We start from the raw sequence: 27,897 nt of genomic DNA, 5'->3' as shown, positions 1-27,897 counted from the left end.
GTTATTTATCTGTCACTAGAGTTTTCTGTCAATGAACAAAATGACTGATGGCTGTTTCATTAGTAGTGCAGAAATTCCCGTTATGGTAACTGCCATACTTCACATAAATTATAGAAGGTTGAATAAATAAATAAATCGAGGAATTAATAAAAATAAATAACCAAAATAAGTATCTTAAAATATAGAAAAATTTATTTAAATAAAAGTGAAAATAAAAGAAACCAATAAACACTCTTTTTTAAAAAAAGAAAGTGTAGCAAATCTCTATACGGGTGAAACTCGAAAAATTAGAATATCATTCAAAAGTTCATTTATTTCAGTAATGCAACTGAAAAGGTGAAACTAATATATGAGATACACTCATTACATGCAAAACAAGATAGTTCAAGCCGTGATGTGTTATAATTGAGATGATCATGGCTTACAGCTCATGAAAACCCCAAATCCACAATCTCAGAAAATCAGAATATTGTGAAAAGGTTCAATATTCTAGGCTCAAAGTGTCCCACTCTAATCAGCTAATTAAGCCATAACACCTGCAAAGGGTTCCTGAGCCTTTAAATGGTCTCTCAGTCTGGTTCAGTCGGAATCACAACCATGGGAAAGACTGCTGGACTGACAGTTGTGCAGAAAACCATCATTGACACTCCATAAGGAGGGAAAGCCTCAAAAAGTAATTGCAAAAGAACTTGGATGTTTCCAAAGTGCCATATCAAAGCACATACTTTAACTTTCTATTAAAGTTATGTGGAAGGGAAAAGTGGAAGAAAAAGGTGCACAAGCAGCAGGGATGACCGCAGGATTGTCAGGAAAAGGCCATTCAAAAGTGTTGGGGACTTTCACAAGGAGGGGACTGAGGCTGGAGTCAGTGCATCAAGAGCCACCACACACAGACGGATCCTGGACATGGGCTTCAAATGTCGTATTCCTCTTGTCAAGCCGCTCCTGAACAACAAACAATGTCAGAAGTGTCTTACCTGGGCTAAATAAATGGTTCTCAGCCATCCAGAGGCCACTTTCAAGAGGCCACTGGCCTTTCTTCTGCAAATGACCAGCTGTCTGCAAGGAATATAAATCCCTCCATTCTCCACCATCCATTCAGAGCTGAAGCTTCTTAGATGAGAAGCGAAACGTCTTCAAAAGAAAAAGAAAAAAACACAAGGAAGTCCAGTTGCCTCCTGAAAAAAGCACCTTTGGGACAACCATGACCTGGAAGGCTGAGAACCTCCATAGACATTTAGCTGTACACTACAGAGTTGAAGAAGCTTCTTGGTGGAGAAGCGAAACGTCTTCAAAGAAAGTCCAACTGCCTACCCACACAGCTTTGGGACATTAAAAGGATTAAATCGTGCAAACCCGCAAAGCAACCATTTGCAGTCGAGCGTGGGCTTGATTGAAAGCATCTTCCCTCGCCCGCAGCAGGTATCATGACAATAATAGTAATAACCTAAACTGGCTCCATATGCTTTACCTCTAACGGTGAGACTCCGCAGCGCCTCTCTCGCCCCACCTCTCTGTTTCCCCTGGGTCCTTCTAGCCGCCTTTTATCTATGGGAAGCACAATTTGACCGGAATGCGTCCTTCCTAGCGTCCTTCCGGTTTCTGAGCGGAACTTCCGGTTTCTGAGCTTTCTGCCCTCTGGCTTCAGAGTCCCCTGAGCGGGACTGAGTGCGGGGTGGGAGGGGGGCGTGTTGTGTCGTCGGTGTTTCTGCCCCGTAGACCGACCAATGGAGCCTCCTGGTCAGTCGCGAGCTCCCGGATCCTACGGTCCCACGGACGGGATGGTTGACAAGGTAGCTTTTACCTTTCTCTCTCCATGCCCGGTAAGGCGGTGGGGGGAAGCGAAGGATCGAACGTTTTATCTGGTTCTCCCGCCTGGTTCTTCCATATCGGACGATAAGCTCCGCTGACCTTGAGGTTCTTGTTCTTTTTATTTTCCCCTCCAGGATTATAATGCTTGCTCCCAGTCGGATCCAGAAGGAAGGAAAAACACGCGGAGTTAGATGAGGAATCAGCGCAATCCCAGCCTTCCTAGTGCAGAAACTTAGCATCCATCCCTCTTAATATTTCCCCTAGGAGAATGAAAGATTTAGGAAAATATAATATTCCGGCTTTTTAATATTTCCCCAAGAAGAATGAAAGATTTAGGGAAATATAATATACTGCCTTTTTAATATTTCCCCAAGAAGAATGAAAGATTTAGGGAAATATAATATACTGCCTTTTTAGTATTTCCCCAAGGAGAATGGAATGTTTTGGGAAATATAATATTCCGGCTTTTTAATATTTCCCATAGGAGAATGAAAGTTTTAGGAAAATATAATATTCTGCCCTTTTAGTATTTCCCCAAGGAGAATGGAATGTTTTGGGAAATATAATATTCTGCCTTTTTAATATTTCCCCAAGAAGAATGAAAGATTTAAGAAAATATAATATTCCGCCTTTTTAATATTTCTCCTAGAAGAATGAAGTGTTTTGGGAAATATTATATTCTGCCTTTTTAATGTTTCCCCAAGAAGAATGAAAGATTTAGGGAAATATAATATTCTGCCTTTTTAGTATTTCCCCAAGAAGAATGAAAGATTTAGGGAAATATAATATTCCGCCTTTTTAATATTTCCCCAAGAAGAATGAAGTGTTTTGGGAAATATTATATTCTGCCTTTTTAATGTTTCCCCAAGAAGAATGACAGATTTAGGGAAATATAATATTCTGCCTTTTTAATATTTCCACTAGAAGAATGAAAGGTTTAGGGAAATATAATATTCCGCCTTTTTAATATTTCTCCTAGGAGAATGAAGTGTTTTGGGAAATACTATATTCTGCCTTTTTAATGTTTCCCCTGGAAGAATGAAATGTTTTGGGAAATAGTAAAAAGGTAGAATATTATATTACCTTAAATCTTTCATTCTTCTAGGAGAGGGGTGGGTGCTAATTTTCTGTATTAGGTTTAAATCAAGAAGTCCCAAAGGTGCTTTTTTAAGAGTAAACTGGACTTTCATGTTTTTTCATTGAAGACATTTCGCTTCTCATCCAAGCAGCTTCTTCAGTATCGTTAGTTGACTAGATTCTTGTACAGGGGTAGTAATAATAAACTCTTCTGTGCTTTGAAGTCAACAAATGCTTCTGATTATTTGCACCTGACACATACTAACATGTTTATCACAGCATGTATCTGAAAGTATACATGTAGTATAGGGGGTTATATGGACAATTCAAATGGTGAGAAATAGAAATTGTGTCATAACTCCACATTCCGGTTTTCTCTGGGGGGATACAAAGATATCTAAAAATAATAATTATATAATGTTAAAATCATAGGAAAACGTATTTCTTCATCCTGATATCTATTATAGTTGAGATACTTAAAACTCTAATGCTTAGTGTTTTCTTTTTAATAAAAGCACAAGCTAGATCATTCATATGAACTGACACCAGAAGAATACAGAGTAAGCCGAGAATGCATTAGAGAGAGCTTCTTATACAGATGTAAGTAAAATGTTCCTTGCTTGTGCTTGTTGTTGTTGGCCTCTTTTGCCAAATAATCAATAATTGATTTTTATAGGTAATATAGCTTACACAGATGTACAGTTCAGTTATGTTACTGGGGCTTGTTGGTGAGGGGACACTTCCATATAATTCACATATCTGTGATCCATTGGGTTTACCAAGAATGAGACATTTACTCCAAGATGGTGGTGAAAAATACCTTGTACCAGTTATAAAATATGTGTAGGCTCAGGGCTGTGTGAAAATATTTATGTGTCCCACATTGTAATGTAGTATATGTGTCTTAGAATTTATGCAGTAGTGGAGAAGATGGTTGAACATTTTTTGTTCCTGTGAAGCACGATTCAATTCCACTTTCCATTGTTGAAATACAGAGACTCCTGAGTTATATATCTCCTATTGCCAACACATACATTATGCTGAATTATAGACTCTCCTTGATAGATCAGAGTGACTGGATTCCCACAACATGATAACCTGGAGTAAGCCACATTATGCCTTAGCAAGTATATGAACCCAGTTTGCGGGTTGTATTTTTGTTTCATCTTTCCTTCTAGAAGCTGAGAAGAAGGTGGATGTTTCCAGAAGCTTATTTAACAACTGTTAAGCTTCTTACAATAACTCTGTGAAGTAATTTGATTGAGCGAGAAGTCATCGCATGAACTTGATCAGAGAAATATTTGTACTTCGGTTCCCTTGCTGTTGTCTTGAAAGTTTTCTGATTTGAAAGGATCCTGTTTTGTACTATCTGAAACATATTTACAGGTTTAATGTTTGTTGCTCAGAATATAGTAAAATTTCACCTCCTCATGGATGTTCTGCGCCCCTTCCCCTTTTCTTAGGTTTGCCTTTCTCAAGTTTTGCCATGGTGATCACCCATATATTAGTTCGTAGAGGTATGTTCCAAATATCTTTAAATTTGAAATTCTGTGGGGGGAAAAATCATTCCCAGGTGACATATTTTGCAAATCTTTAATGATGACTTTTTAAAATTATAGGTCTAATTGGGGGAAAAATGAAGCTAAGTGATATTAGCATGCTGAAAGTTAAATAATTGCCTGGCTATTTTTTTAACTTAACAGTTTTGTATAGTAATTTTCCTTTTCTCCCCTTCTTAATGTTGATTATCAGGAGTCCTTACGTCTCATCCAAAGTTCGGCGCTATACCAAAAATGACATGTGAGTTTTCATTCATATCAGACTTCTGTTGTACCTAATGGCTCAGAGCTGAGGGTGAGGATTCTCATTATTTAGTGAGAGAAAATATTATACAGCTTTTAACAAATTCTATAAAAAATGTTGCACGAAAAGCAGAGCAACGTAATAGGACAATACTATCAAGGTTCAAAATTTAGGTGCCTGTGTAAACACTGCCTATTTAGTAGGCTCTCCAAGGCTGTTTTGCTCATTGAGCCCTCTGTTAAGTTTCAGATTCTTCAGCAAACTTTAAACGTTTAGTATATGAAAGTAATTTAATACGTACTAAATGAACTAGTGGTACTATTGCTAAGAATAATATCAACCCTTGATACAGTAGTCTTGGGGGATCAACACAGAATCCCGTTCTGTAGCAGGGATATAAAATGGCACATGTGCAAAATGCCACCGTTATGGCTTGCATTCCAACTGTTGACACAAATGCACAATTTCCAGCATTTGTGTGGCTAAAGTCGTCAGGCATGTTATCATATACACCCCTCAATAAGACATCTATGTCACTATCTGAGAATATATGCCAAGTAAAGTAAGGGTGGGCAAGTAGGTAAATAGATAGAGTTAGTCATCTACTTATGAACCACAAAGGAGCCCAAACTTTCTGTTGTTAAGCGAGACATTAAGTGAATGATGCCCCTTTTAGTGACCTTTCTTATTAAGTGAATCACTGCAGTGGATTAGTAACCTGGTTGTTAAGTGAATCTGACTTTCCCCCCCAATGACTTTGCTTATCAGAAGGTCTGAAAAAGTTGATCACATGACCTTGGGACACAGCAACGGTCATAAGTATGAACCAGTTGCCAAGCATCTGAATTTTTTATCACATGACCATGGGGATGGCACAAAAGCCGTAACTGTGAAAAAATGGTCATAAGACACTTTTTTCAGTGCTGTTGTAACTTTGAACGGTCACTAAAGGAACTATTGTAAGTTGAGAACTACCTGTAGATAGATAGATAGATATATAGATAGATAGATAGATAGATAGATAGATAGATAGATAGATAGAGAAAAGAGAGAGAGAGAGATATGGATAAATAGATTTTTCATTTTCTTTAACTTCTGAAAAAAATAGAAATACAAATAGGAACAGTAGGAAAGCTATAATATAACCCTGTCCATGTAGAGTTGTCTGTACACCTAAACTATAAGTAAGGATTTTGGCTCTAGACTTGTATTAGGAGTTTATCATCAACTTGTTGAAAAAGAGAGAGAAAATACTGTAGAACTGTTTGCTTAAAAGTCATTGGTAGTTTGCTCTGTTATATTAAAATGGACCTGAATGTTTTTTGCTGACCTCTTTACTTAGAAGTTTTATAAGTTCGGTGTGCGTTGTCATCAAGAAATGGGGGGAAATGTTTAGAAAATTAAAAGCACGTTTTACGGAAGAGATTGTTTTTGTGTGTGTGACACTTTCCATGGATTCCATTTTAACTATGTTCATTTATTTAAAATGTCATTTTGTCAAACATCTTAAAGAGTATTTGTTTCCCTTTGTAAATAAGTTGCAGGAATCTGTGGATGGTTTGCTGGGAAGATATCTTACATAAATGTATGCAAAGAGAAGTTTATGAACCTAAAAGATTCACCCTTGGGAGAAATGTTGAGGAATGAATCACAGTAAGATTTTTTTTATTTAAGATTGTCATTTCTAGAAAGAAAACCTGCTTTAAAACAACAGAGTCACTGTATACTGTTGTTTACTTTTCCCATTACAATAATACATGACATGTCTTCAGAAAATGAGTGTGGTCTGCATCGGACTGTTATGAGCTTGAATTCCAAGATTTTTCAAAATATTAAATTGTCAGTTTCTTTTAGAAGGGAACAAAATCAACTTGGTGGTAATACGGATTGTATGTGGTTTACGTTTGCCTTTTCTTTAGAATCAGAAAAGAAGATTTTGAGTTTAAAAATATAGACAAATGGAAACATTGGACATTTATTCAAGTCTTCCCAAAGGGTAGTCTTGCTTGAAAGAGAAGATAGTTGGAACATATTTAAGAATAACATTGCCAAACTTCAGTGCTTAAACCTGGTCTTCATAGAATGATGTTTAGGCAAGAATTTTTATTGAAGCCGATATTGAACCAATTCAAATGGTTTGAATTTAACCAGAACTTATATTTTTATGGTGTTAATAGGAGAGAAGCATAAGTAGAGGGGAAGAAATAAATGCTTTTGAATACACACAAACAAAACAAGACAAGACACAAATTTTAAATGATCAATTTTTCTTGAACCTTAAGCTATCTATGAAAATTTAAAATCTCTGTTTCTTTTAACACGTATCTGGGAAATTTTCTTCACTGTTTCCTTTTCCTGATACAGTGTACAATTAATGGGAAAGGATAATCAATGTAATAGGACTTGCAATAAAACTGTCTAGAATAGCATTGTGTAGAACTATAGCTAGGCCATGTGATTTTAAATCATTCAGTGATCTTACGTTTTTGCACCTCATGTTACAGTGACAATCTAGTGTAATATTTGGCCTCGATTGTGCATTTTAGTTTATATTGCTTTTATCTCCTTCAGCTTTCAAGATCCCGAGGCCATGTAACTTTCCCCAAAAAACAAAGTAACAATGAGAGCTGCTTGTTTCTGATACCTTTTCCATAGAACAATTAGGGTTTATTTTATTTATGATTTTTCATCCCGTCTTGTTTTTTTTCCCAAATAACTGAAGGAGGCAAACATATCTAATATTCCTATTTCCCCCACCACAACAATCCTATGACTGCATGTATTCAACAAGTCTAACAGTGTTTTTGCTACTGATTTTTGTTTCCACTCAGTGTGTCTTGCTGCAGTGACCAACAATAGCCTGCAGCATTTATGGATTCTAGTTGCTTGATACCGTGGCAATGTCCCGGTGAAAGCTTTCATCATATTCATTGCTGACTGGACGTAGATTATTGGGAAAGAAGTCCAAGTGTGAATATAGAAAAATGAATCTTCAGTGGCATGTTGCACTTCATGGTCTTTTATCCTATTAGAAATTTGTCAACCAGCTGGATATAATGAGTGGTCTGTAATCTGTAGTTACCCAGAAAATTCTCAACTACATCCTTGAATGCTTTCCAGTGACTTTTTGTTCTGGCCCTGCTAACAGATCTTCAAACTGTTTTTCATTGTTGACGTATCTCATCTGCGGACCGATAAAAAAGCCTTCCTTAATTTTGGCATCCGTTATTCTTGGAAATATCTTTCTCAAACACCAAGCACCTTCACCTTCCTTATTCATCACTTTCACAAAAATTTTCATCAGTCCTAGTTGTATGTGAAGTAGAGGCAAAAATATCTTTGCCAGGTCAACGATGGTTCTTATGCCACATTTTTCTATCCTGGAACCAAAGTCGTTTGCAGTGGCCATTTCTTTTTAATGTAATGCAACTCTTGCACAGCTGCCTCATTCGCATATATCATAACACTACTTGGTATATCTGAGCTGCATTTCAAGCTGCAAGGTCACTACTTTTAGATCTCCAGAGTTATTCCAGTTCTACTTGGTGAGCTGGAGACGTTTCAACAACAGTTCCATGTTTTCATAGATCTCTTTTGTGTGTGCAGCATAGTAAACAGGTATTGATGGGTATATATTGTCATTGTGTGAAAACAAGATTTCTGTAAAATGGCATGGGTTGGTGAAATTACAAAAAGTGTTAGGAAGCAAAAATGTTACAAAGAAACATCTTTGTCGTCCAATACTATTATTTGTTAGTGGCTTATTTCTCTGGCAGTCAAAATACAGTTAGTAAATCAACAATGTCAGATTGTTCTAGTGCGAGGGTGTCAAACTCGATTTCACTGAGGGCCGCAGCGGGATTGTGTTTGACCTTGGAGGGTGGGCGTGGCCAGCTTGACATTGCTTGTGTTGGGGGCTCTTGTGGTGGCCCAAGTGCTCTGCCAATGAAAATGGGCTCCCGAGCTCTGTTTTCAGCTGTGATTGCCTCCCGCAACCCTCTGCCAGCGAAAACAGAGCTCTTGAGGGCCATGGGCTGTGCTCCCGAGCTCCATTTTCTCTGGTAGAGGCACTGCGGGCCAGTCCTTTGCTTTTTGCAGGGTGGCCCTTAGGGCCAGATCCTGTGGTAGAAGTGGTATTCAGCAGGTTCTGACCCAGTTCTGGAGAACCGGAAGAGGAAATTTTGAGTAGTTCAGAGAACTGGCAAATACCACCTCTGACTGGAGATTTTACAGTATCCTTCCCCAGCCACGCCCACGGAACCGGTAGTAAAAAAAAATTGAATCCCACCACTGCCCTGCGGACCGAGTTTTTAAGCGCGACGATTTTTAAAACCAGTGAAGTCCTTGCCATCTCTCTTTCTCCACAGATCCAAAAGCCAGCGCTTTGAATATTCGCGAGCGCCCCCCTTTTCTGAAAGGCCTCCAGCCCCGGAGACAGCACCGACTCCAAGCTTCTACGAACCGGTCCCATTTAGCTCTTCCGTGAATGAATCTGCTCCAAGCGGAATTACCGACAGCATCGCTCAAGGTACGTAGATGCCTACAGTTATTTGAATACGTAAGCCCTCTTTAGGCTACTTAGATATGAGGGTATCAGTGCACAGTAAGTAGCAGCACTAAAGCATTGTAACAGGTTGCCCTTAACTTACAACAGATGGTTTAGTGAGCGCTTGAAGTGGCAATGGCACTGAAAAAAGTGACTCACGACCATTTTTCACCCTTAACGACCATTGTGTCACGTGATTAAAATTCAGGCGCTCGGCAACTGACTCGTCTCTATGATAGTTGCAGTATCCCAGGGTCACATGATCCTGTTTTGCGACTTCCTTTATAAGCAAAGTCAGTGGGAAAGCCAGATTCACTTAATAACCGTGTGACTAACAACGGCAGTGATTCACGTAAGAACTGTGGCAAGAAAGGGTCGTAAAATGGGGCACTTAACTGTCACAGACATTTTGGACTCCATTGTAGTCGTTAGTCGAGAACCGTCTATAGGGCGCCAATAAATATGCTTCCTGTATGTCTAAGATTGGCCAGAAGTTAATCCTTTCTCTTCTTGCCAATTCTGCCAGTGAGATTTCATCAGTGGGCTTTGGATTTTTCTCCATGACTCGTGGTCTGACCAAGGCTTCCTGAGACCGTAATTAAGCACACGCTTAGTCTAAACAACTCTTGTTTTATTTCAACGCTGGGAATTATGTGCATTCCCAGTCCGTAATGAGTCCCAAACAGTCCCTCGAGATAAGAACCCACCTTTCTCTCCTTTGAATCGCTGCCAGTATCTAAAGTGCCAAATTAACTGTAAAAAGCCAAACAGAGTACAAAGCCCACACAGAGCTTCAAGGTTTAATCCGAACAGAGTGAACAAAATTGCTTCCTGCAAAGGTTCCTGTCCCTTTGCTCCTCTTTTATGTCTTATGGGAGGACCAATCACCTCTAAGTATTACTCCTGAGTCACCCCTTTTGTCTTAACTGTTTTTGCCTTCTGGCAGTTCTGCGCACATGCACACTGGGAACAGGCTTCCCTTGTTCCTCTACCTTGTTGCGGTCAAATTCTGGAGGCTCCGGAGTCAGCACACAACTCCCAGATGGTCCTGGTCCCATCTCGGTATCGGACGCAGGATCTTTGTCTGAGTCCTCCCCAGACTCCAGAACTGACCCATGTTCTTCCCCACTGTCTGACTCTGCTGCCAGTTCCGCAGGCTGCCGGCGGATGACAACAACTAGAGAGAGTTGGCATGTATGGATGGGAAGTTTGCTGAGTTCAGAAATTCTGGGAGTTGAAGTCCACACATCTTAAATTTGCTAAGGTTGACCATTTATATGCCCTCTTTGAAGTTTGGCACTCTGAAGATTGATCAACATCGAGGTACATAATACACATGACACACTGAAAATCATACACAAGGGTTAGATCATTTCAATATACATCAGATATAATTCCAATATTGTCTCTTTTAAATTTCTCCCAAAGTCAAAACTCGTGCGGAAATCATAAAGGCTGCTAAAATAAATCTATTTTGCAATCTACACCTGCTATCCGTGTGCAAAAAAAATTAATTAATTTTAGTTAATTAATTTTATTTGGTGGGGCGGGGTGGTGGTGGTATTTCTTCTTCACTTTTAAGAACCTGAGCTTCAGGAACAAGCTCCTAAAAGGAAAAGAGTCACGTACGAAGAACTCAGAAACAGAAACAGAGAAGGACATGAGGCTGGAACAATGCAGAGATCTGAAATTCGAACAAGTCCATTACCAATAAAGGAGAAAGGTAATTATTCAACTGGGAACATCATTGGTAATGGAATATTACAGCTACTGTACTAAGGAGCCAACATTTTGTATTGTGTGTTTTAGTTGTGCTTGGAATACACAGCCATGAACTGGAAACAATATTTTTCTGTACTTATTTTTAAACCGACTAGTTCCTTTTGTTGGAATCATTGTTTTAAAGTGAGTTGTAGAATTTTAACATTTTCTACTATTAAAAAAATCTGAGTGGCCAATAAAGCAGGTATATAAAAAAGGTAAAGGTTCCCCTCGCACATACGTGCTAGTCATTTCCGGCTCATCTCTGTTACAAAAGAGAGCCAGCGCTGTCTGAAGACGTCATGTGGCCGGCATGACTAAACGCCGAAGGCACACGGAACGCTGTTACCTTCCCACCAAAGTGGTCCCTATTTTTCCACTTGCATTTTTTATATGCTTTCGAACTGCTAGGTTGGCAGAAGCTGGGATCAGTAACAGGAGCTCACTCCGTTACGCGGCACTAGGGATTCGAACCGCCGAACTGCCGACCTTTCTGATCGACAAGCTCAGGATCTTAGCCGCTGAGCCACCTGGTGTTATTTCGTATAGCGATCTCAAATCAGAAAAGAACAAGGCCTGAATTGCTAGCTTTTGAGGCACTTTGATTTAAATCTAGTTGTTATAATTCACAAACAACATTGTCTTCAGTCATGTTTCCCAAGCCACTTCTTTCATAAACAGATGTAAAATCTGACCGGTACTTTACATTTAAATATTGCATTTACGCTTTTATTGTTGCCGCTAAGATCTTTATTGCATTTGTTATATTTTGCATGCTTTCATTTTCTATTTATAGAGGGGACATGTATATAAATATTTTTGTGTGACTGATTTTCTGATAGTGAAATGAACTTTAGGACTGTAAATCCCTGCTCTAGATAATCTTGTTTTTGGCTATTGCGTTCCACTATTGCACGGATGTCAAATTCGCCATGTCACATTGCTGTCACGTTAGTTTTCCCCTTCATGGAGCTGGGGTGGGCGTAGCCTACACATGACGCATCCGGTCCACAGGCCGCCAGTTTGCACTATTGCTTCTTTCTATTTTCACTATGGCCAATACCTATTTCACAGAAACAAAAATGTATCGACAATTAAACCTGGTTACTGTAAAATGGGTGAAAGACAAAAGGTTTCCTTCATCCAGTCGTGTCCGACTCGAGGGCATGGTACTCATCTGTTTCGTAGCTGAGGCAACCAGCATTGTCCAAAGACATTTTCTGTGGTCCTGTAGCCAACCTGGCTATATGCCAAAGGCCCACGGAACGCTGTTACTTTTCCCACTGAAGTGGTACCTGTTGATCTACTTGCATTTGCATGTTTCCGAACTGCTAGGTGGGCAGGAACGTAAAATCAGTTGTATGAATTAATGGCCAAACAAGAGCAGTGACAATGAAATTTCTCTCTCTGGTAGATAAGAGCATAATGTACCCCATAAGAGTGTAGACATTGAGTGCCTTCTCCCTTTTTATATATACTTCAAAGCATTGTTATTTCATTCAGGAAAGAGCTGCTATGAAGCAAGATGGAGGGAGGAATGTATTAGTGAACTGACAGACCAGTAACCTTTTGTAATATATTCCTTTACCTTAATGGTAATATTTTACCAAATGCAGATACACGGGTCATATCTAGAGAAGCAAGCAGAGCAGATTTATAGCATCAGATTCGGATACTCGCCCCAAAGATGAGAGCCAGCAATTTACACCTCTCAAATATGATACAACAGTGTTAGTCTTCGCTTTACCAGTGGCAACTGGGACGTGGAACTCCATTGTTAAGTGAGATAGTCATAAAGTGAAATATCACGTGGCTATGCCCAACTTAAGACTATGATATGTTAATTCCATCTCTGGCTATTAAGCGAATCACCTACGGCCATTAAGCACGTCATGTGGCCACAACCTGTAACTTCCTGCAGGTTCCCTATTTTACTTTGTTGGAAGCTGGCTATGAAGTTTGCAAATTGTGATCATGCAACTGCGGGATAATGCAACAGCCAGTAGTAAATGCATTCTGGTTGCCAAGTGTGCAGAGCACAGTTATGTGATCAGAAGGACACAGTGACAGCTACAACTTCAAGAACTGGTTGTAACTCTCCTTATTTAGCCTTGTAGCTTCAAACTGTCTCAGCAAGTCGCTAGTAAGGGAGGGTACTTGCACTGATGCTTTAAACCTAGTGCAAGCAATGGCTATGTACAGTAGAACCATACAATAGCGTTGGCATGTTGGCCAATAGCGTAGAGGAGGAGTGTCCAACTCAAGGCCTGGGGGCCAGATCAAGCTCGTGGGGTGCTTAGATCTGGCCTGAGGGGCCACCCCAGAAACAGCAAAGGACCGGCCCACAGTGCCTTTGCCAGTGAAAACGGGGCCCTCCCGAGCTCCGTTTTCTCTGCAGAGGGTTGAGGAGGCTGTCACAGCCGAAAACTGAGCTTGGGAGCCCATTTTCTCTCGTAGAGTTCTCTGGCCACCACAGGCACCCGACATGAGTGATGTCGAGCTGGCCACACACATCCTGCCCCCCCCCCCTCTCTCTCTCCCCCGGTCAAACACAATGCATATGTGGCCCTCAATGAAATGGAGTGACCTCCCTGGTGTAGAGTGTCCCCCAGGTTCTTATATCTGTTGGTAAAGTGGGAGACAAGCGTAGATCTTATGTACATGACTCTTTTCTTTTTTTGTCTCTTTTTAGCCAAGTTAAATAAGTATGGAGATGTTTGGGAAGAGTGAAAATTATGAACTTCCACAAGACCCGTCTTTGCTTCATTATTTCAGCTTAATCACTGTTGGTCAAACAGCTGAACGTTCTACTGCGAAATGGAAATGTAATACCTGTGCAATAAAGATACATTTGTCTCTTTTTCACAGAAATATTGTGAACATGAAGGTGTCTAAAATGGAAAGTGTCTTTTGCTTTGGACCCAGGACAGAAGTTCTGATGGACTGGTCTGGAGTAACTGCAGTTAAACAAAAACAAAATCTGGAATCCAGTTTTCAGTTAAAGCAAAACATACAGAGAGCCTGGAATAATAATAATCCCAGCTGCCTTCTCCTGTATGCTCATATAGCCTTTACCTCCATTCCAGTTGTGATAACCCGGGGCGTGGCACAAAGGCAACATAGATAATCAGTAGGAGTCCCTTTCTTATCTCCCACTTTGCCCCCCAGTGTCCTGGTTACCTTCTGGCTGGAGAAAAGCTCTCCCAGGAACAGCCTTTGGCTGCAGAGAATCAAGTCCAAAACATGGTCAACAAAAACTGTAACTATAAGTCCAATCAAGGCAAAAATGAGGTAATTAGTCCGGCAGGGCAGAAGGAATTTCAGATGTGAAGGCATGGCAAAAACTCGACACATTTGGGAGGATGCCAGGAACGCAGATAACCAAAGTACACACAACATAAGCTCACGTTTGTTCCCAGCAGACGCCGCACTCAGCTTGTATCTTTTAAATTATTCCCAGATGTGGCTAATGAAGGGAATCAGGGCCCTTTCCTCCCCCGTAAGCCATGCAACCCGTGTTTCTTCCTTCTCTATTCCTCCCTACGTGCCTTAGGATGAAGAGAGGGTGGGCCTGAGTCTTTCTCTGAATTCCCTCTCCCTTGTTCTATCTCTCCCCTGCTCTGCTCTGCTGCACTTTGCCCTTCCCCAGTTTCCTCCACAGCCAACGGAGCCACACTAGCACTCCCTGAGTAAGCAGACCGACTGCTATATTTTCAGTTAATTGATATTTCCGTGTATAACAGATTGCAGTAATCCCACTCGGAAGTTACCAGAGCATGAATAATTTGGCAGGGCTATCAAGAGTTGATAAATCAGCCAAAATGGATAAAATGTCCTTTGCCTATTGACAGCGATAGATTTAGGACTCCAAAAAGTGAGCTTGCTCTTTTAGGACAAACGGACCCTCCAGACTGGCAGGGCACTTGATCAGCTGGACGGACGTCCCACCTACATACAGTATTTCTCATTTTCTCAATTGAAATTTAGTTTATTAGCAGTCTGTTACCCTGCCCAAGTGTACCTTGAATCATTACCTTCATTCAGAACACCAACTATTTCACCTGTGCGAGATGAAAAGGAGAGGTAATGTTAGGTATCATTTGCATGCCCAGATTACCTCTCCCAACAATCACATGTAGACATTCAAGGGCATGAGAGAACATGGAGCCTTAAAGGACTTCATAACCAACCCCCCTAATCTCTCAGTATTACCTTCTGGAAATGGCCATCCAAGTAGGAACAGAACTACTGTTTCCCTGTATCCCAACTCAGGGAGCCTGCCTACAAAGATAACCATGGTTATTGGTATTGAAAGCAGTTGAGAAGTCCAGGAGGACGAAGAGGGTTGCACTTCCATTTTTATCTCAGTTCAGGTCATCCCAAAAAGATGAAGACCAAGATTGAATAGCCAGCTAAATAGCTAAATTCTGGTGCAGTCCATCCAGAAGGATAAGGCTTTCTCCTCACAAGTAGTCTGGCCCACCTTCTCTGTTCCTGCCTTTTCTCTGCCCTAGGTGTCGTTGGGATCAGGTGCAGAAGGCAGTTCCTCCTCCTCATGGAATGGCTCTAGTTGCATGCTTTCCCCACTTAGAGGCCTCAGCCAAATCCGTTACCAACTGCTGCTCAGAGACATCAATCAAACTCAGCTCCTGACATGCCAGGAACTGGTTTACCCTCCCCCGAGCTGACATCTAGAGAGGTATCTGGAGAAGCATCCGTGGGGAATCATCACAGAATCCAGCTTATCTAATGGGATTTTTTTTGCCAGAAAATGGCAAAAAACCACTGAAAAATATGATCACGTGACTATGGGACCTGCAATAGAGTGTAAATGTGAGAAGGTTGCCAATCACCCGAAATATGATCATGCAATTGCTGGGTTGGTGCGGCAATCGTAACTTTGAGGATGAGTGGTAAGTAACATTTTTTGGAGGCTATTGCAACTTCACATGGTTATTAAGTGACCCATTGTCAATTGAGGCCCCCCTGTACTTGTACGTAAATTTCATGCTCCCAAAAACTGATTTGTAGCCACAAACTCAGCACTCACAATGCTTATGGTGCTTCTTTACAGACATGCAGATAATTTGAGTCACCTGATACACAGCTGTTCCCAGCTGAGGTGTCGGCATTTGCCAATTTGGTGTTCGCAGCAATTTTATAGAACATGAACACTGCGAGTAATGAGAATTCTCTGTATTTAGAGAAAATAAGCAGATTTACCAATACACAAAATAATCACTTTATTCCAATATTCATAATTCTGTACAGTGTCTTCGCATAAGAGTAAGGGATACATTAATGTGAGCAAAATATTAATTTTGTTAATGTGTTCTTGTTTTAAGAAACAGAAGTATCTGTTTTTTTCATTTGAGGATTGGCTTTGCCTTCATCTGTAGGATAATGTTTCCTAAAAGGATTAGGAGCAGATAAAAAGATTGAATATTGGTTTATTAACAAAAGGTCAATGTTATAAAATTATAGCATGGTCATTTTTATTTCTGGAATTACAAAAAGTGCCTTAAATAGCAGGTTTATGGAGCAGTAATAGGTAAACAGCTGTCATTCATTTATCATATGTTTCTATTATATTGAATCTGTTCGCTTTGAATAGTTTTATCAAATCAGTACTACGGTTAGAGTTAAAAACATACAATAAAGCACAACACAGAAATAACACTAAGCTCATCTCCACTCTGGCGTGGTGCAATTTTGTTGGGATAATAGTCACTAGTCAATTTTCCATTCTTTCTCCATCAACCATCCTAAAGAGCTATTGTCTATGCTTATCAGTTTCCTGAATGCAGTACATTGGCCTCTGTATGACACAAAATGGTACACTAGGCAAGTCACTGCAGGCTCAAACAAATCTAAAGTCCAATAGTTATTCCCCAAAATACTAAATAAGATAGAAGACAGACTCGAGTTTCAAAAGGGATCTTCATAGGCTTGAGCAATAGGCCTCAGCCAACAAGATGCAGTCCAGTGGGTAAAGGTCCTGCAGTTAGGCTGGAGAAACTAAATGCCCAGGTAGAGAAGAGGAGGTACCTGGCTCAACAGCAGGTAACTGAGGGATCTAGGTGTCCTAGTAGATCACTGCTTAAGCATGAGATAGCAATGTGCTGCAGCTACCAAATTAGCCAATGCAGTCCTAGGCTTCATCAACAGTATCAAGTGATAGTACTACTCTATACTGCACCGGTAAGGCCACATTTGAAATACTGTATCCAATTCTGGTCACCCCAAAAGATCCTGAGACCCTAGAACAATGGTGGCTAACCTTTCTGGGCTCCTGTGCCAAAAATTGTGCGTGCGCTTGCATTCCTGCGTGCCAGTACCTAGAAGGCAATGCGCCCCCCACCCCCTACGCATGCACATGCAATCCATCCACCCACCCCGCCGCCCCTGTATCTGCACTGCACCCCACAGCTGATTTTCGGCCAGTTTGAGACCTTTTTCGGGCTCCCAAAGGCTTGAGGAAGGCTTCTGCAGGCTTTGTAGGCCGAAAACTACCCCCGTTTCATCACTTCCTGTTTTTCTGAAAATACTGGAAGTGATGAAACGGGGCTAGTTTTCGGCCTGCAAAGCCTGCAGAAGCCTTCCTCAAGCCTTTGGGAGCCTGAAAAAGGCCTCAAACTGGCCGAAAATCAGCTGTGAGGCGCGCGCATGCGCAGTGAGGTAAGTTTGCCTGCAGCTTGTGTGCCGGCACGAATGGCTCTGTGTGCCACGCGTACCATAGGTTCACCATCATGGCCCTAGAAAGAGCGCAGAGAAGAGCAACAAAGAGGATAAGTGGTCTGGAGGCTGAACTAGCGAATATGAAGAATGGTTAAGTGAACAAGGTAAGTTTAAGCTTAATGAAAAGAAAACTTAGGGGCGACATGATAGCCATCTTCCAATACTTGAAGGGCAGGCACAGAGAAAAGGGTTTCAATTTATTCTCCAAAGCACCTGAGGGCAATGCAAGAAGCAACAGGTGGGAAGCTCATCAGGGAAAGACTCAATCTGGAACTAACGAGAAATTTCCCAACAATGAGAACAATTAACTGATGGAATAGCTTGCCTCCCAGAATTGTAGCTGCTTCATCTCTGAAGTTTTTAAAGAAAAGATTGAACAGCCATTTGCCCAGGATGGTATAAGGACTTCTGCTTTGGGAAGGGAGTTGGACTAGTTCCCCAACCTTTCTGGGTTGGTGGTCCAGAGGGGGGCGGGGTGGAAGGGGCAAGTACCTTTACGCATACATGCACTGTCAAGAGTATATTCATGAACTGGAATAGAGCACAGTAACAAGGTCAACCAACAAGGGATGAGTTGAGGGCTGAAACTTAAAGAGAGAATCTGGATGTGGTTTATCTTTGTTCTGTGCTCAGCTCTAAAGTGAAAGAGAAACTAACTTGTTTGCTTGTCTGCTGAAGCTAAGTTGCTGTTCTGCTCTGAACCTGTAACATGTCTGCTGTTTGAGTTTGCTCCATGTTGGAGAAATCTATAACTGGTATTGTAAAATTGACTTGTGTTTATAAGGAAGTTAAATGAAGCCTCAGCCATCTGTGCTTACTTTTCTGGTGCTGAATTTACACTGCAATACTCTGAACAGGCATACGCATGAACGGGGCCGTGAGAGGAAATGGGGCCATGAGCGATCATGGGACGGGATGACGCTAGCGCCTGTGTGATGCTAATGGTGACACTAGCGCAAGGGGGTCAGCCATTCATGCAGGCCGGTAGCCAACAGACCATGCCTCAATGGGCCATAGCCCACAGGTTGGGCACCCGTGGCCTGTGAGACTTCCAAGGACCCTGCCAGCCTTATTATTCTGATTGTTCTCTTCTCAATCTTGTAAAAAGTATTCAAACTAGGAACATAACCTGAGAGGAACTGAGCCGGCTTCAGGATCCCCTTATTAAACATCAACAGGGATTCATCTTAATTCTCCCTCAGTAGTCCCATTTCCATCTACATAAAGTAACACTTGAAAAGTTCTTTGAAAACTATGGTATTATTCCGATGTAATGCTGAACTGCATTTTCACAAGTACAACTGCTAAGCCCAAAGCTTGGATTCTTCCAGTTTCCTCCTCCTTTCACACACAATGGCGCAAATCATAAAAGATACGATGGTTGAATTCCAAATCCCGTATGATTTGTTAATAACACAGGAAAAGGAAGAAGAGAGGTTGAGGGAGAGGATGAAGACTCTTGAATGCAGGAGTTTGGTGGCACGGTGGTTAGAATGCAACATTGCCCAGCAAATCCCACCAAGCTCAAGGTTGACTCAGCCTTCCATCCTTCCAAGGTGAGTAAAATGAGGATCCAGGTCGTTGGGGGGTAACCTGCTTAGAGAGGGACCGTAAAGCTCTGTGAAGCGGTATATAAGTCCAAGTGCTATTGCTATGCTCTTCCAATGTTACTGAAAGACCGAAAGGCAGACACAGGTAATCCACAAAAATATCTGAACCATCTCACCTCAGTGTTTCTCAGCCGCAACAACTTTAAAATGTGGGACTTCCAGAATTCCCTAACCAGCATGCTGGCTGTGAAGAATTCCGGAAATGGAACCACACATCTTAAAGCTGCTAAGATTGAGAGGCACTGCTCTAACCCAACCCACCCCCAAACTCTCACTGTAAGTATGAATTTCAAACAAACCTGTTCTGTTCCGGTCCGAATGGCACAAGAAGACTTTCAAAACTCTGGGCACATTTTTTAGCATATAACATTTTCCCAACAAAAAACGCCACAGCACCAACAACTATAAAGGAAAAGCAACGGCATCAGTAACCTGCAATGAATTTTCCTCATATATATATATATTTGGGTGTCCTGCATTGACCTATAATGTGAGAAACCTGCTTTTAACAGTGTTTCATTGAGGGTCATTTTGAGAGTGGGCATTAGAAATGCCTTGGCCCATTTGTCCAACAGTGTTAAAGTTGGATTCTTCTCACAATTAAAACCTCACTGCACGAAGCAACAGGCCTCACAGTGCCCAGGCTATGTCATGCTCCTGGTAGAGACCGACTGAGGGAGAGGAGGAACAGCCAACAGGGAGTGGAAATGTGGCTCTGGAGGTGGTGGAGGAGGCTGGGGAAGGGCAGAGGCCGGCTGGGCAGTCAGAGGAAGACCCAGGCCCATCCCCTCTTCATCCTAGGGCACGCAGGGAGGAAAGGAGAAGTGAACAACATGGCTTACGGGAGAGGAAACGGCCATGATCCCCCTCATTGGCTGCAGCTGGGGGGAATAGTATAAAGGAGGGGTGTTTAAAACACAGTGTTGCTAGAAGCAAAGTGTGTTTTATTTCTGGCTGAGGTTTATCTTGGTTGGCGTTCTTCCAACGGACTGTGCCTTGTTATCTTCTTGAAGTTTGTAATTACTTATCCTGGTCTGTCCTGGAAATTCCTTCAGTGAGGTTTGTTTTGGTTTTTTATTTCTCCGTTATCTGTTCTTTGAGTTTGGACTGTATTTATTTCTGCTGGAGACTATTTTGGAAAGAATTTAATCTCCAACTGTGAACAATTGAACAGTGGGGCCAAGTTGGAGGCATTACAGGAAATTTATTTACGTTTGGGAATTTATTACCTCTGTGCTGCTTCCCGGGTCATCATAGGCTATAAATATTTTTACTGAAATAGGCAAGAATCTGGGGGCTACAGATTCTTAATTTATAAAAATAGCAATTATTTTAAAATTCTCAGCACAACTACAGGTAGTTTTCGGATTACCACAGTTTGTTTAGTGACCATTCAAAGTTACAATGGTACTGAAAAAAGTGACTAAAACCTTTTTCACACTCACGACCATTGCAGCATCCTCATGCTCGTGTGATCAAAATGCAGATGCTTGGCAACTGACTCATATTTATGACGGTTGCAGTGTGCTGGGGTCATGGGATCTCCTTTTGCAACCTTTTCTGACAAGCGAAATCAATGGGGAAACGGGTTCGTTTAACAACAGTTGTTGCCAACTTAACAACTGCAATGTTCAGATTCAACCGCTGTGGCAGGAAAAGCCATAAAATGGGACAAAGCTTATTTAACAACGGGCTTGTTCAGCAACAGAAATTTGTGGCTCCATTGTGGTTGTAAGCTGAGGACTACCTGTATACAATCTGCTAAAATTTAAACACTTCTAAGTTCTTTTGGGATAAAGGAATGAAGAGAGTATGCAGGAATAGTTAGGAAAATAAAAATAATTCAGTGATGGGGAAGGAAGGAAACAGTAACTCCAAATAATCCTGATTTGATTTGGTTTGATGTAAGATGGACAGAAGGAAAACTTGATCAGGACTTGGTCACTTTTCAAGATTCTGTTATTCTATCAGAGGTGGATATTCAGCAGGTTCTGACCAGTTCTGGAGAACCGGTAGCCGAAATTTTGAGTCGTTCAGAGAACCAGCAAATACCACCTCTGACTGGAGATTTTACAGTATCCTCCTCCTGCCACGCCCACCAAGCCATGCCCGTAGAACCGGTAGTAAATTTTTTTGAATCCCATCACTGCTAACTCTATCCTACAACAATGATGGCATTTCTGGAATCTTTAACCTGTTTCCTACTAGGCCTTTCTTAAAGGGCTGATATATGCATTCCCCACATGCTCTATGTTTGAGTGCAAATATAGGAGCAGTGTTTCTCGTGGTCGGCAACTTTAAGACTTCAACTTCAACTCCCAAAGTTGAGAAACACTGCATCAGAGAGATGTCCATTTTACTAAATATAGACTAAACCCTTTTTGTTTTTTTCCCGCTGTAACTTCACAGCCGTTCAAAACTTACCAACTACTGTATTCGTAGAAGCCGTCTTGATAATCCCTAGAAAAAAGAATCATTTTTAAAAGAAGATTTTTAGGCCAAGTTGAAATATAGACCAGGTTTGCACATTCAGCAGAGACTTGCTGAATGACAGCAACAACTAACCATCTTTTCTTTTATGTACACTGAGAACTTATATACTGGAGGCAAATTCCTTGTGTGTCCAATCACACTTGTCCAATAAAGAATTCTATTCTATTCTATTCTATTCTATTCTATTCTATTCTATTCTATTCTATTCTATTCTATTCTATTCTATAATTCCACTCAATTAGATCATAAGTCAAGGACTACCCTGACTTATTGCTTTAAACCATTACTTTAAACCAAAAGCAACCTTGCTTGGTTAATGGATTACAAAAAAGTACATTTTGCCTCTTCTAGCTGCCATACCTGTCACAATTGATCAAAAATTAAGACATGAGAAATATTACCACTTAAATACATTTATTAAGCTGGAAGTCTAACTGTAACATGCACTTGTAAGAAAGAAAACAAAAAGGCTAGATTGTTAATGATTAACATAATGAAACCTTTTTAACAAAAAGATAAAAAGGAAATATTGCAAACCAACATTGCAAGGATTCCCGTAGACAAACTTTAAAGGGATGGTACTTAAATCGTTACTTTCCAACGCACTTTTTTTTTTTTCAGATTAAACATGAACATGAAATTAAAAATTGTATATATTTTATTCCTGAAAAACCTCTTCTGTTTCCTCTAGCTCTGTGATGGCGAACCTATGCTGCACGTGCCATGGGCACGCTAGCCCCAGACAAATTTACCTGCACTGCGCATGTGTGTGCCTCCCAGCTGATTTTCAGCTTCCCAGAGGCTCGAGGGAAGCCTCTGCCGCCTTTAGTGGCCTAAAAACAGGCCCATTTTGTCACTTCCTGTATTTCTGGAAATACCTGAAGTGACAAAACAGGCCCATTTTTCAGCCTCCAAAGGCAGCAGAGGCTTCCCTCAAGCCTCTGGGAGGCCTAAAAAGGCCTCAAACAGGTCAAAAATCAGCTGGGAGGCACGTGCATGCTCAGTGCAGGTAAGGGAGGGGTGGGGAGATCGTGTGCACATGTGTAGGGGGCGTGGGGGGGCACCGGCACAGGAGCCCCAAAAGGTTAGCCACCACTGCTCTAGCTGTTGAAGGCAATAGTATGGGCAGCTGAAAGTCTTAAGTGATAGATTCACTACAGAAGTCATTATTTCACGACCGATATTAAAAAATGTCTCTGAAAGACATGTTTTCTCAATCATGGGAAAAATATGCCCCGGTTACACACATTCTCTCCACATAAAATTTTTATCAGTCCACCTTTTTACAGTTCCATTGTTATATAGATTAGGGGTTTTCTCCTAACGCTTATTTCATGGAAACGGTCAGTCACTGATCGTTTTGCAAAATTCACCACACATTTTTAACTTTAAAAAAAAATCTACTTACCTTTAGTAATTAGTCCTTGAGTAATAAGCATACTTGCAAGAGATAGAGGAAGCGCTGTAAACAAACATGGCAACAATGGACAATTTCAGCCTGGGTCTTCATTCCCATGAGCCCCCACTCCCAGTGAAGCAGCAGGTGAAACTTTACAACATCCTGGCCTTTTCTGAATCGGCTCATCACAGGTGCCCAGTTTATAAAAGAAATTCAGGAAACTAGTATTAGAAGTTTTCATCTGGCTGTCTGCTGGCACAGTTGTTAGAATGCAGCACTGCAAGCTAACTGCAACTGCCAGCAGTTTGAGTCTTACTGGGTAAAGGTTGACTCCTGAGCCTTCCATCCTTCCAAGGTTGGTAAAATGAGGACCCAGATTGTTGGGGGCAATATATTGACTCTGTAAACTGCTTAGAGAGGGCTGTAAAAGCACTATGAAGTGGTATATAAGTCTAAGTGTCAGCCTTCAATATCTTTTCTACTGCTTTGCATCTTTTGGCTGCCATAAGTAACGGGGGGAGGGGTTATGTCTGGGAGGAGAGCTGGAGGTCTTACATTCTTGTGTTGTATGAATGAGGAGTGGGTGGGGGAGTATAAATTCCTGCTCTTAAGTTTCTATTCCTTGCTTAGCCTTCTTTTCTCTGCGCAACTGCAAATCTTTATCAAAATATGTCAAGGTCAACAGACAGAGGCCTCATCACCACCTGAAGATGCCCACATGACCATATCCAGAACTTTTTGATTGGAACAATCTTTTGAACTTTGGGGGTTGGGAACCATTCCATCCCTTTGTATATGTGATCTGCACGCCTAATTTCTTAGATTCCGAATTTTACCTGAAGCTACCACTTCAATTTTCAGTAAAAGAATTCTTTCCTCTAATCTATGGAGTCTAAGTATTTCTTTCTTGGATTTTGAATGGAGCACAGACTGACACTAAGTGCTATTGTTATCATGAAAGGATGATTTGGTAAGCATCTGGAAGCAACATCTCTAATTCAGTGTTTCTAAACCTTAGTAACTTTTAGATGTGTGGACTTCATGCTAGCTGAGAAATTGTGGGACTTGAAGTTCCTATGTCTTAAATTTGCCACGGTTGAGAAACGCTGCTCTACTTAGAAAAAAAAAAAACCATCTAAATCCATCACTGATACCATTGGGGATAGTGATTACAGCTGCTTTTTATGGAAATGAGTTAGATAAGATGCAGAGTCATCTTTTTCTTCCTTCCCTTCTACAAATATGATTGGAAAGAAATCTGAGACATTTCCTTCCAGTCTGGTTCTTTAATTTTTATATCTGAACCAAGACTAGCCTTAGCTAGAGCTTGCAGAAACAAATGAACTTCAAACTTTAGTCAATGAAAAATAGTTTAAATAAATTAACTTTTAAAGCAAGAATAAACTATGGTTAATTAAAAATGGAAGCAAACGTTTCTGATCTTGTGGTCCCCACTGGAGGTGTGAAAAAATAGTTGGGTACGGGAGCACTTTTTCTGACTAGCAAATTTAATTAAAAGGCGTAAGCTTCTGTGGGCTGAAGCTCATTTCATCAGATGTACAGAGAAGCTAAACTGATGTAGGATTTAAATTGGGGTGAGGTGGTGGGAAGTGGGGCAGAATAGGTTGCTTAAATCGAACAGCATTTCTTATAATGACGAAGACAATGTGACTCCAAATGCAGTCACTGAAAATATCATTATTGGAATGTAATCTTGGTTTGGGATTTAAATCCTGCGAAATACGGGAGGATACTCAGATTACTGGGGGTCAGAGATAGGGGAGGGGACAATGCTGGGAGACAAATGTTTATACAGGAATATGCACGTGGAGAGGAAGAATAACTGCATGTATAACTGTATGTAATTATTATGGATGAGTAAACTAAAGTTACTATTCATCACATTTTGGGTTTTCAAATTATTTTCAGTGAGTAATTTTGGTTGTTTCCAATTTTTAAAAAGTACAAAGGAAAATTTAGGTATTTTTATTGCCTGCAAATTACTGAGAGTCTTACCAGACTATAGCAGATACCTATGGAAGGAAATAAGTAAAAGGCGTGTACATTTTACAGCTCCCGTCAAGTAATGGATATGGTCTTTGGAGGGAACATGTTGTCAATTCCAAATATTAGCAATCCTCAGGTGGACTTGACAACAGTAGAATAAAGAAATACCAACCAAAATACAATTATATTTCTTCTTGTACCAGAACGAAGGAATATACCTCTGTACCAGAAGCTTTCTTCTTTACATATTTGATTGATATGTTCAATCTCTTCCCCACTGATGCTTCTTGGATAACTGAATAGATTCTGGAAAGAAAAATCTAAATAAATAAGAGTATGAGAACAGCATGTTGAACTAAAAGAATAAAATATTGTGGTTTTTTTTCCTATGCTAAAACAGAAAATTCTTGAAGATGTAGAACATTATGATCTATGATTTAGTTGATCATTACTTGAATATTATTAAAAACTCATAAAACAAGTCAGTTTAAAAAAAAAGTTTGGGAAGAAAATAGCGCAATTTAGAGTTAATATAATGATAATGTATTATTATTATTACTATTATTATATTGCTGCTAAAATACAATTATAATTGTTATGATGCAACTTCACAAGAGAGGTTGTTCAACCTTGAACCAGGGCAGAAATGAATCTCTGAAGAGAAGAAAGGACCAACCTGGGTCTTATTTTCTGTTGAAGAGGCCTCAGTATCTCCTGGAGTAGAATCCATGTTTCTTTAGTGGTTCCAGGAAATCTGAGCACCCGAAACGTGAGTGTCCTACAAGAACAGAATTCACAAAATATAGTCGACTGTGCATTTTAAGAAAACTTCGAAAGCCCTTTTTGCTATATGGTTAGCATAATTCTGACTTTGAAGACCATCCAGAGGTTTCTGTTCAGGGGTGGGATGCTATCAGTAACATAATTACCGAACCGGTAGTAACACCGGTTGAATCCCACCCCTCCTTCTATTGGTCACACAATGACGAGCATAACTCGGGGTGATCGTATTACACCACTGCTTTGTGAGCTGCAGTCTGCTTCCAAGTGCCATTCAAGGTGCATGTTTCTACCTGGCATGCAACCTGGTTACCTGTAGGACCACCTGTCTCCCCCTACTAGCTGCCTGGACAATTCCATCTTGTAAGGGTTGGCAGGCCCTGGCTTCCTCTGATTAAATAATGCCCATCTATCAAGGCCTGCCCTCTGGAATGAGGTTGTCCTCAGGATAGAAACCACTTTGGTCTGGTGGAGTCAGGAGAACCTCTGGGGAAATTCTGTTGTTTAAATAGCTCAGGGATCTCCAGACTTGGCAACGTTTGAGACTTGTGGACTTCAACTTCCAGAATTCCTCAGCCAGCAAAGTTGGCTGAGGAATTGTGGGAGTTGAAGTCCACAAGTCTCAAAGTTGCCAAGTTTTGGAGACCCCTGAAATAAGTCATGCTGTTCAGGACACCAGATGGTCAAGCGCCTTTTTGTTATTTTTGGCTGCCACGCATTCACACGGCCAAAGCTCTCGTCATGGTTCCTTGCTCGGTTTTAAGTCAACAGGAGAGTTCCTCGACCTTGGGCAGCTTTTAAGACATGGCTCTATACACAGCACAGGTGAAGGAGGATAGCACCCCCCCCTTTTTTTTTACTTCTGGACTTCAACTCCCAGAATTCCTGAGCCAGCGGGCATAGCCGGGCTCAGCGGGAATGGCCGGCTCAGGAATTCTGGGAGTTGAAGTCCAGAAGTAAAAAAAAAAAAAGTGGGGGGACTGTCGTTTCCCTGCTCTACAGGAATATATAATGTACTATATATTATATATTATATATATTGGCACGCTAGGAAGAAGCAGGTCCCGCTATCGAAGCGTGCAACGGGAGGGGGGGGTGTCGCTCCATTCAGCCCCACTCCTCGCCTCGGGGCACCTTTGCAGGGCGAGGCTTATTCGGGCGGGCGGTCAACCCCTCGCCGTCTCTCTCTCTTCCTCCCGGCTTCCCTACCTCTCCCCCGGGTGCCCTCCCAGCTTCTCCCCGCCTCTGTCGCCGTTTTCCTCCACCCTCCCACCGCTCGGGGTCGCCTCGACCTGCAGCGGGATCCACCTGTGGAAAAGGGGCGCCTTTACTCCTAGGCCAGGCCCCTCAGCGGCTTTTGTCCTGCGCTGAGGCCGCCCTGGGGGGGCGTGGCGAGGGGGCGTGGCGAATAAGTTGGGTCTCTCGGATTGGTTGAGAAGCGGGGCGGTCGTTTGCAGCAACTCTTTGCGAAGGGGCGGGAGGGGTTGTCGCAGGGAGGGAAGAAAGGACTGAAAGGGTTGGATTTGTGTCGGAGTACGGGTGTTATGACGATGTGCAGCTACCCCAGCTAGGTCTAGTAGCAGGTCTTGAGCTGAACTAGAAGACCTCCAACTCTGATGGTGTTTTGTGCTCTAGGTCTTACCTCAGGAATGGGGAACCATGGCCCTTTTATGACTGCTGGACTTCAACTCCCAGAATTCCTGCGTCAGCCATGATGGCTCAGGAATTCTGGGAGTTGAAGTCCAGAAGTTATAAAAGGCCCATCTCTCCCTACCTCTGGTCCAACCTCTCACATTTGGGTTAAGTTGACAGTACAGGTAGCTAAATGTCTAACAGAGGTCTCCAAACTTGGCAACTTTAAGACTTGTGGA

At 41.4% G+C, this 27,897-nt stretch overlaps 2 protein-coding genes across 6 annotated transcripts; one reads left to right on the top strand and one right to left on the bottom strand.

Annotated features, from left to right (window-relative positions):
* The first annotated feature begins 1,591 nt into the window (after positions 1–1,591).
* Positions 1,592–13,870, top strand: LOC113435823 (OCIA domain-containing protein 1). Its single transcript, XM_026699904.2, has 8 exons — positions 1,592–1,793; positions 3,405–3,489; positions 4,353–4,406; positions 4,642–4,689; positions 6,231–6,345; positions 9,060–9,220; positions 10,821–10,961; positions 13,692–13,870. Exons 1-8 carry the CDS (start codon positions 1,728–1,730, stop codon positions 13,727–13,729), a joined length of 708 nt encoding a protein of 235 aa, XP_026555689.1. The 5' UTR covers positions 1,592–1,727; the 3' UTR covers positions 13,730–13,870.
* Positions 13,871–16,217: 2,347 nt separating this feature from the next.
* Positions 16,218–27,439, bottom strand: LOC113435822 (OCIA domain-containing protein 1). 5 transcript variants are annotated; one of them, XM_087936603.1, is made up of 7 exons: positions 27,319–27,439; positions 25,923–26,024; positions 25,465–25,552; positions 23,249–23,302; positions 21,772–21,807; positions 19,647–19,749; positions 16,218–16,409 (listed from the first exon to the last, which is right to left on the bottom strand). In XM_087936603.1, exons 2-7 carry the CDS (start codon positions 25,974–25,976, stop codon positions 16,340–16,342), a joined length of 405 nt encoding a protein of 134 aa, XP_087792729.1. In that variant the 5' UTR covers positions 25,977–26,024; positions 27,319–27,439; the 3' UTR covers positions 16,218–16,339. The 5 variants fall into 5 exon arrangements, with proteins under 5 accessions (XP_087792729.1, XP_026555688.1, XP_026555687.1 ...); XM_026699903.2 differs by having other exon boundaries at positions 27,335–27,422; XM_026699902.2 differs by having other exon boundaries at positions 27,236–27,375.
* Positions 27,440–27,897: the final 458 nt, after the last annotated feature.

This window comes from Pseudonaja textilis, chromosome 6 (genome assembly GCF_049901715.1).
Source record: "Pseudonaja textilis isolate UNSWEBS1 chromosome 6, rPseTex1.2, whole genome shotgun sequence".
In the NCBI taxonomy this organism is placed as follows: Eukaryota; Metazoa; Chordata; class Lepidosauria; order Squamata; family Elapidae; genus Pseudonaja; species Pseudonaja textilis.
The sequence above is the reverse complement of the archived record's forward strand: the minus strand, read 5'-3'. Positions and strand labels throughout refer to the sequence as shown.